Source organism: Poecilia formosa, unplaced genomic scaffold (assembly GCF_000485575.1).
Source record: "Poecilia formosa unplaced genomic scaffold, Poecilia_formosa-5.1.2 Scaffold41, whole genome shotgun sequence".
Taxonomy (NCBI): domain Eukaryota; kingdom Metazoa; phylum Chordata; class Actinopteri; order Cyprinodontiformes; family Poeciliidae; genus Poecilia; species Poecilia formosa.
Window position 1 is genome coordinate 401,390 of NW_006799980.1, and position 9,331 is coordinate 410,720.

At 37.2% G+C, this 9,331-nt stretch overlaps 2 protein-coding genes across 2 annotated transcripts in view; both read left to right on the forward strand.

Annotated features, from left to right (window-relative positions):
- The window catches only part of LOC103137495 (CTD nuclear envelope phosphatase 1A), a 16,217-nt gene extending 11,342 nt beyond the window's left edge, over positions 1-4,875 (forward strand). Inside the window, exons 6-8 of the mRNA XM_007551247.2 lie at positions 95-206; positions 2,512-2,596; positions 3,613-4,875. Of these exons, the coding sequence (XP_007551309.1) occupies positions 95-206; positions 2,512-2,596; positions 3,613-3,673 (258 nt within the window). The 3' untranslated portion in view covers positions 3,674-4,875. The remainder of the gene's footprint in view (positions 1-94; positions 207-2,511; positions 2,597-3,612) is intronic.
- Positions 4,876-7,174: 2,299 nt separating this feature from the next.
- LOC103137599 (gamma-aminobutyric acid receptor-associated protein) overlaps positions 7,175-9,331 on the forward strand; it is a 3,666-nt gene continuing 1,509 nt past the window's right edge. The window contains exons 1-2 of the mRNA XM_016671045.1: positions 7,175-7,427; positions 7,585-7,595. Coding sequence (XP_016526531.1) covers positions 7,331-7,427; positions 7,585-7,595 — 108 coding nt within the window. The 5' untranslated portion in view covers positions 7,175-7,330. The remainder of the gene's footprint in view (positions 7,428-7,584; positions 7,596-9,331) is intronic.

Here is a 9,331-nt window from a genome sequence, read left to right on the forward strand (position 1 = left end):
TGTGTGTGTGTGTGTGTGTGTGTGTGTGTGTGTGTGTTAAATCAGACATTTTCATTTAGTCACTCTTTCATTATGTCTTTTTTTCCTCTCCCAGCATTGTACATTGGATCTAGGTAGTTATATTAAAGACCTGTCTGTAGTACATGATGACCTGTCCAGTATTGTTATCCTGGATAACTCGCCTGGTGCTTATCGAAGCCATCCAGGTAAGACTTACTATATAATACATTCAAATTGATTCCAAATGTTTATTGTTATAGATCATATGTTGAGAACATTTGCAGAAAGATGTCTCTGTTTTTAAACATAGAGGTCATCCAAATATGATGACCTTATATCAAATAGTTGGAGATTAAAAGCATTAGAAATGGATTATGAGCAGTTTTAACTCCATTATGTACGTTAACAAACTGAACAGTCTCACCAATCACAGCATATTGGCCCCTCTTCTGCCTCACAATGACACAATACAAGTTTTAAATTATTTTAATCCTATTTTCACATGGTTTGTGTCTTTTGTTCTTACTAGGTCTTACTAGGGCTGAAGCAATCAATTTTTAATGGGATGAATTGTTTTTTTTTTTTTTTTTATAATTGTCAACTAATTTAGTAATTGATTAATCGTTAACTAGATTTTTGACTTAAAAACGGTTATTTTCTGAAAGAACAACACAGTCAGAGCAGCAATTAAGCCAAAACTATATGAAAAATGTATACATTTTTGCGTTAAAGATGAAAAAATATTCTTTGTCTGTAAATATGCTCTACCCAGAACTCCTCGAGTCGCATAGTTCAGTAAGAAAAAAATAAAGAAATATCCTATTAAGCATCTTTTGCTAGTCTTTTTTAAGAGTCTAGTCTACATATAAAACCAAGCCTGTATGAAGATTGAGAAAAGTCAGGCAGAATATTGGTGAATATAGTCAAAGGTGCTTGTTTTTTTTAGCTGTAGACGCTTTCTTTGCTACAAATAATAAAGCAAACATTAAGAAAATGCTGCTATTGCATTTCAGGCAATAAAATGTTTATTTTTTTTATTTATAAAAGGAAATGAACTATTTATTTATTTTTGATATTTTAGTGTTTCTAATATTTAAAAAAAGGCCTTGGCTGTTAAGTAAAAAATCTGCAAAATGTGCCAATTGTTTATCCATCATCAGAATAACCAATAACTCAACACATTTTTAGTTGCTGCTGCAGCAGAAGCCTCTGACTCTTGTCTCAAACTCAGCCACTTCAGTTTCAAGTGGGCTTCTTAAAATATTCTTGCACAACCTTTTCAAGTGGTTTCCGTCTGGAGCCCAGGCCACAGTGTGGTGAAACCTCTCACCTCTTGGTCATCTCTGCTGTCTAGCTTTGCGTCACAGGTCTTTCTGTGAAGCTTACCTAGCACCACCACTGGTCCACATACCGCAGTTTGAGAACCACAGACCTGAACCTTTTTGCAGCGGCCGTCAGAGGCTGAAGAGAAAAAGGAAGCGGCCTGAGCTAAAACTCGACAAAAGGAACAGCAGGACACACGGTGGAAAAATAAGCAGAAGCAGAGCTGACTGGTTATTGTAGTGTCCTCTAACTTGGTGATGTTGCTAACAAAACATCACCTGCTGTGTGATTAGAATGGGGTCTCCATGGTGACCTGAATGAACTCCTTGTTTGCTTTTCTGTAGCATCTTTCAAGGTTGAAACTTTACAAATGGGCCTGTGTGAGATTCCCACGGTACGATCAAAAATTTATGACAAGAATTGTATTAATACACACAGAAACAACAAGTTGTATAACTATTATTAAGAATATAAAAGTGATATGATAACCTTGAGTATCTGTTCTTAGTATAATGATAGTTTTCAAAGTACTTTTTGATCAGAACATTAATATAAAGTAACAGTCTTCAGATGTTAATTAGCTGGGCCGGTCGGCTGCTTTGTGAACATGTTGCTGATGCAGCTTCCAGCTGCCAGAGGAGGTAGTGACTGAATCAATAATCATGTCACAAGTCTATGATGTATACATAAAAAAAACAGAATTAATTTAATGGCTATTAGCTATAAGCAGCAGCAGGCTTGTTCAAGATTTACACTTAGAAACTTTAGAAAGTTTGTACATCAGATCTTGTGTCTTTAAACAGCTATGAAATGATCTCAATGACTTAATGTACCGATGTTGTTGAAATCGGCTTTAGCAGAACGCTGTCACACATTTTAAGATTAATACATAATGTAATATCAGTGCCACTGTTGGTTGAGGTTGTCTCCTCTGATTTGACAATGCCTTGATCCTTTATAATTCAAGCAGATCTATTTTTGTTTTTTTTCCCGTCAGACTGCAGATAAGAGTGAATAATTTGAGTTGGGTAGTCGAGGCACTCTTTTTTTAACATGCATTACAAACTTCATATTTCGTTAATTGCATTTGGGTCTGACTGAGAACTCAGTGGTATGCCTGTTTGAAATGATGAAGTGAAGCATGTCCTGTCCTCTGTCTCGACTGACTGGCTGCTTTCTGCCCTACAGACAATGCAATACCCATTAAGTCCTGGTTCAGCGATCCTAGTGACACAGCTCTTCTAAACTTGCTGCCTATGCTGGATGCACTAAGGTAACAAAGTTCACCTGAAAGCAGACATTTTGAACCATCCCATTTTAATCCAAGTAATACAGGCAGTTGGTGTTTAAGACTGGAGAATAAAAACGGAATGAGATATTTTTCATACCAGTTTCATCAGGAGCCGAAGTTTAAACCACGAGGGTTAGGGTGTAAAACAATATTGCAGTCTTCCTAAAGTGATAGGAACGGCAAGGAGAGCATTATTCGAAGAAGCAGATGGTAAAGTTGGTCAAATCTGTCCTTTTATTGAAAAATTGGACCAGAGATGATCATTATTGCCATAAAGCCATATGGTGTTTATTTGAAACTTTACAACAAGCCAGAGAAGTGGGAAGATGGAGGTTCATGCAGCCATGAAATACAGTCAGCTGCATTGGTAGGACTTAGATGGAAGTGAAGTCTTGTGGTAAAATAGCCCAGCTTTGAAATGAAAAGCTTTAAAATTGATGCCTTACACTCAGCATGACTAAGTTTGAGCTTTTTTTGCAAATGAGAATGAGCAAAAAGTTTAGTCTCTCAAGGTGCAAAGCTGGTAGAGACAAACCTGCAGCTGTATTCACCCCGAGTGAAAGCCAATTCTACAAAGAATGGAGCTGAACTCTTGTTTCATAAATATTATTACCTGTATAAATTTAAAAAAGATTTGCCTGGGATGGAGGAAGAGGAGAGGTTGGAGTCGGACTGAAGATAGTCAGGGATAAGCCAGGTTTATTTGTTTATCACATTTCAGCAACAAGGCAGTTCAAAGTGCTGTACATAATAAAAATATCATACAGTCAGCAATTATGAAACAAACGTCAAGGAATCAAATATGTTGATCAGTGCTTGACTTACTGCTAATCAAAGCTGCATTTGCATTCATAAATCCTCCAGCTAATATTTGTCGATGCATGAACAAAGCAGAGTAATTTCCAAGTTAATATTTTCTCGAAAAAAAGTTGAAATTTCTCTAAGACACCTATCGTAACCTCTTGCCCATGTCACTCCCGTCTCTCCGTTTGCCGCAGGTTCACCGCTGACGTTCGTTCCGTCCTCAGTCGAAACCTCCATCAGCACCGGCTCTGGTGATTGGCCGAACAGGGAGGCGTGTTGCTTGTCGAGCAGTCTCTTCCTCTCCGCCGGTCTCCATCCTGCCCTCCTTTCCCTCTCTGACGACCCACCGACCCTCCCAGACGTGTCCTGGAGGAGATGGGAGAGGCTGGGGTGAGCGCCTAACTCGGGATGAACAGTATGGGATCACCAGAACCCAAGAACTACTGGGGAGGGAGAGGGAGCCGGCTGGGTTTTTTTTTTTTTCCTCCTTAAGTCTTTATTTTTTTTCTAAAACAAAATGGAGCCTCTCTGCCTTATAGCTCCTGATACTGACTGTATGAGTACGGAGGGGAGCTGTGTAAGTGAGTTGGAGCTTGTTAGTCCTTTTTAAACTTTTTTGGAAGACACGTGGGGATAAAGAAGCGGATCAGCGAAGCAACAAAGACGATTCTACGTCATTATTTCCTCCTCTCCTCTACCGCCATCATCACTGCACTTCAGCAGCCGCCTCATCTTACCTTCCCGGTGCAAATCAATGGGGTAGCGTAGAAAAATAAACCTTTCATTGTTGCTTTTTCTTTAGACCAACATCGTCCACAGATATTGATTCATTCATTTCTAAGGTACTATTTTCGTCTGCCCAACAAGAGTGGATTCACTGACATATTGCAATTTGGTGGAGTTTGCTTGACATAAAACATCCGCAGGCCTTTTTTTTTTTCTTTTTTCCCTGGACAGATCTTTTCCTCCCACTTCCTGTCAGGATCATCACTCTTTGCCCCCCCCCCAAGCTCCTCTTGGGACTCGGTGAAATAAGACTTGAACATCGTAAGAAAAACAAATGGCTTGTTAATGATATGTGGACTGCCGTGCCGCTTTTCCATATCTGATTGTTTTCTGCCAATATGATATATGATAAGAATGAATTCTCCATAAATGATGTTTTGCTCTCTCATTTAATGCCATCCTGGACTTACCTAATAGGAAATTGCACTTAACCCCTTTACTTCCCACTTTTTTTTCTTTTTTTCTTTTTTTTTATTTGTTGCAGATTCTTTGTTTTACAACCTTCCCTGTTCTGTTTCCACCCCAGATTGTATGGGTTCAGCTGTAAGACCCTCCATCTTAAAAATGCCTTCTGAACAATGTCAGTTTCGTCAAAGCTCACAGCGGCTTCTTATCGGCTCTGTCTCCATGTCTGTGTTACTAATAAAACACTCGTCAGTATCGACCTGCTACTTATGCAGCTTCATTCCTTTTCACAATAATACAGCATGATGGCTTCGTATTTTATTTAATTGCTTCCGCTCGTTTGGTGGGGGTGAAGAGAAAAAAAGCTGGAATTCAGTTTGGATGATCTGCTGCCACCATGTGGCCTGAACGGAGAACTACACTGGTGGTACGCACTTTTCTTTTCAGGATGGCTGAAGAAGGAACAAACTTGGTCTTATTTTATGTGTTTTGAATTACAGGTATGAAATGGAAAAAAAAAGTCAGCTTGCTAGCTGTGTTCTAGAGTTTCAAATTAAAGTACAAAACGGTTATCGTTTTTGTTATTTCAAACTTTGGTTCCTAGAGTTGGGGCCTTCACCTGTAGCTCTCGCTCTGCATGATCAAGTTACACTTTAGAAATTACAATTTAACACTTTTGGAAAAGGTTTGGAAAAGAATATAATTTTTTGGAGGGTTTTTTTTTTCAGCATGACAACGACCCAAAACATCAGCAAACCCACAAAGACTGACTGAGGATGAAGAAATTTAAAGGAATTGGGTTCTAGACTTTCTTACACCATAGTTTTAAACTGGATCCTGTCATTTAGACCCCGCCCCAGTTACAGTCACTTTCACAAATTCGATCACTAATTTTGTTCTAAAAACCCCCCCAAAAAAGTCTCTTTACAAAAGCCATGTGTTAAAAGATTTCCAAAGAGACTTATGCAACTTATATAATTATTTTTCATTTAGGACAGTTTGGTACAACATTAGGATATAATTTAGACAACGATTGCTAGTAACTTTTGGACCTTAAATTTAATCAATTTATTTCAAAGAAGATTCTTTGGACTACAAATAATTGTGGCACCACTCTGTTTCTGACACTTTTGACTTCATGGAATATTTCATAGAAAAAAAGGATATTCTCAAAGTAAAAGTTGGATTTCATAATTTGTCATTATTCCACTGCAATAAAAGTTCTTATTTTTAGACTCTTTATGCTTTATCAAAATTAATACACTTTTTTTGCCTGTACCTCAAAAGATGAGCCCTGATAATTTATAAATTAATCTTCACATTATTTTTAAGGAACAAAATAACATCGATATATAAAATGTCCAAGTGTCAGCTAGAAAAATCAGATTTTCATCCAAATATTTTAAGACCCAGAATGTCCAAATGTATAACTATAACAATCAAATCATTGGCTGGAAACAATGGAGTAGATTAAAATAAAAAAAGATAAATATTCTTTATTTTCCCACAATGGGAAATTTCTGTGCAACAGCAGCAAAGTGACAGGTGATAACCGCAAATAGACTATAAACAATAATAAAAAAAATACTGTACAATGAGGAAAACATTTCTACATACTCTGTAGTTATTTTAAAAATTACTTCAGAAGAATGTGCAATAGAATTGGTTAATTAAAAATTGTACAATATGTAATTCCAGTTAGAAGTAGATCAGTTTTCACTTTCAGAACATGCTGTCAAACACAGAGTCTCTGTCGGTCTCTGTAGTCTACCTCACTGTCAACTTTAATGATGCCTGTAATGCGGAAGTCACATGAGCATGGGGAGTCATGGAGTCACTGCCTTGCGCAATAGGTTGGCATTTGTTTTGGATATATTTTAGGAGGCTGGTCTTTAATAAAGGTAGCCTGGTTATAGCTAAAATATTATCGTTATGAATTTCTAGTTTAAGAGAAATTCAAAATGTAATTCTGAAATTCCAGTAACAGTCTACTATTCTAAATGCATAATGGAGGGATTTTTGTTTTAAATTTATGCTCCCCACAAAATTTTCATTTATTCTTTTGTTAATATACACCGTAAAACAAGCTAGCAAGCCTAAAAATGATCAATCTGTCTCAGTGCTTTAAATATTTTGTTGTACTACAACCTTAATCCGCAAATGTCATTTCTTTTTAGTGTGTTTGTTTAAGAAAAATTGAATGAGGGCACGATCATTTAAATAATATTGCTTTTATCTAACAATTCCCAACGCATTACATAAGTAAAGCCAAAAGTAAGACTGGGTGTTTTTGAAATTTCATCTCCGCTGCTGCTGCTGGGCCTCGGTCATATGACAAGGACAGATACCTCCTCACGGCCCTGCCCAGCGTCCATATGCGCGGCGGTTCACAAAAATAAAATAGTTCCTTGGAAAACTATCCCGCGAACATCTTATACCACAAAAGTATGTCCAATATCAAAATACACTGTTTAACTTAACTAACTACTGATTGTACCTGCAAGGAAACGTGTTGAGTTACACCCTACGAACTAGACTCTTTGTCTACGTCATGTTGTTATTGTATCCCTCCGCCAGTGGCAAAAAAACAGCTGTGGTGAGCTAAAGCTAGTTAGCGTCGAGTGTGTTTGTGTCAGCGGTTTGAGTCGTTGTCTGAACGGGAAAACCTAGTCCATTTTAAACCAGGAGTGACCGACTTGTTGTCTGTCAACTCTTCAAACGATGAAGTTTCAGTACAAAGAGGAGCATCCATTCGAGAAGAGGCGGTCCGAGGGCGAGAAAATAAGGAAGAAGTACCCGGACAGGGTCCCAGTAAGTGGCTAACATGGTAGCTCCGTTCGTTGACGGAAGACGCGAAGGCTTTTTAGATACACACATTTTGTGTCGTGACTGTTAGAAAACTCGAAATAAAAGTACTCAATAAACGTATAAAGTAATTCAAACGTATTTGTTGACGTGGTTGTGTCCATTTTCAGCTGCCACGCTAGTAAACATAGTCGTTAGCTAAAGACGACAGAGGTTATCGCAGTTAACAGGCCAGGTAGTCAAGCTAGCTTCCTGTATTTCATCCTTATGTATATTAATCTAGAATTTTAGATCACGTATCACTGTAAATGCTTTTTTTTTTTTTAAAAAAGATGGCTATGTTTATTTTTAAGGGTAAACATTGAAATTAACCAGATGTGGGCGGATTAAAAATAGTTACCCCTAAAGAAAAGACTGTTTTCGCCGGATATTCATTAGATTGTACAGGCTGTGCTGTTTACCTCATCCCGACCGAACAAGACAGCCTGGATCAAAGCCTCATGTGACCATATCTGGTGATTGTGAGATGAGCTTCACCTTTTCTCTTCCCGTCTAGTTTCACTGACATTACCTTCACATTCTTTTTATCAGGCAACAGATCGATCATGGATGAGCACAACAATTACACAGCAATTTTTGGAAAGGCTACCACAGTATTTCATGTCATGTTCTCGCCTTTGTTTACAACATTCGATCAAATAAGCACTTTATATGTGTTGTGTAGTTGCAGATACATTTCCAGTAGAATGAGTTATCAAAAATAAGTTTCTATTTGGATGACTACTTTAAAAAAAAGAAGTTATTTTTAGATTTAAGAAGACATTTAAATAAAATACATACATGAGCTTCTATTAGATATATTAATAAAAGAAAAAAAAAGATGAGCACATTTTGAAAGGCAAATAAAAGAAATGTCTAATAAAACCAAGGACATTTTAGGAGTAAGATGAAAAAAAATAATTTATTTTTCTGATATTGTCTTGAAACGTTCAGTAAATGATCCTTGATAATCCGTCTCTCTTTTAGTGTTTTGAACAGCTATCAGACTTGTAATAGTCTCTTTTTTCAGCCCAAAGGTCTTGTTTGTTACTTGAGCATATTACATTTTCAGCATTAAAAAAAAAAATGCTGACAAAGTACTCTGCTTTGAATCTTTTTTGTTGTTACACAAATGTTGAAATAAACTTTAAAGTAAGTTAAAATCTTAGAATCTTGCACAGGCTAACTTAGCACGAGCTTTGTCTAACCTGTGGATTTTTGTTGAGCTGAAAACATTGACGTAATATTGTTTTTATTTCAAACTGCATGTACTTATTTTCAGGTAAATCACTTCCAGCCTTGTAGAACCAAAGCTTGAACAATTAGCTGCTTCCTCTGGGCTACCTTGCTAACAAACTGTATTCTGTTTATATTTATTCTTCCCATTGCAAATTCTCAAAATGGCGTCTAACTTTAGCAAATAAAAACCTATTTTTAAAAAAGGACAGCAAGGCCAGACTAGGGGAACCACTAATCAGGCAATTGGAGCATAAGCAGCAGCCGCAGTCTGATTTTCCTGATTGTAACACCCACTCTGACCACATCACCATCACAACGAAAAGTAGACATTTTATTCATTTAAAGCATCTCCTAATCACTCTTCTGTACAGTCAAGTGATGAATCATTTAAGCGCTTAAGGATGAGTTGCTCTAAGCACTATTTTTAGGTTCAAAGAAGAAGAAAAAACTTGTGCTGTGTGCGCTCTATTTCCAAACCAACCACCAGATTCCAAGCCTTTCTCTGTAAACACGTTTCTCTCTGGCTGACTTACCTTAGCTGCTGTCAACAAGCTTTATTTGGATCACTTCAGCCCTCGCTTGGTCGCCCATTCGGTACTTCCTCAGATCCTTTTTTTTTTTTTTTTTTTTTTTTTTTTT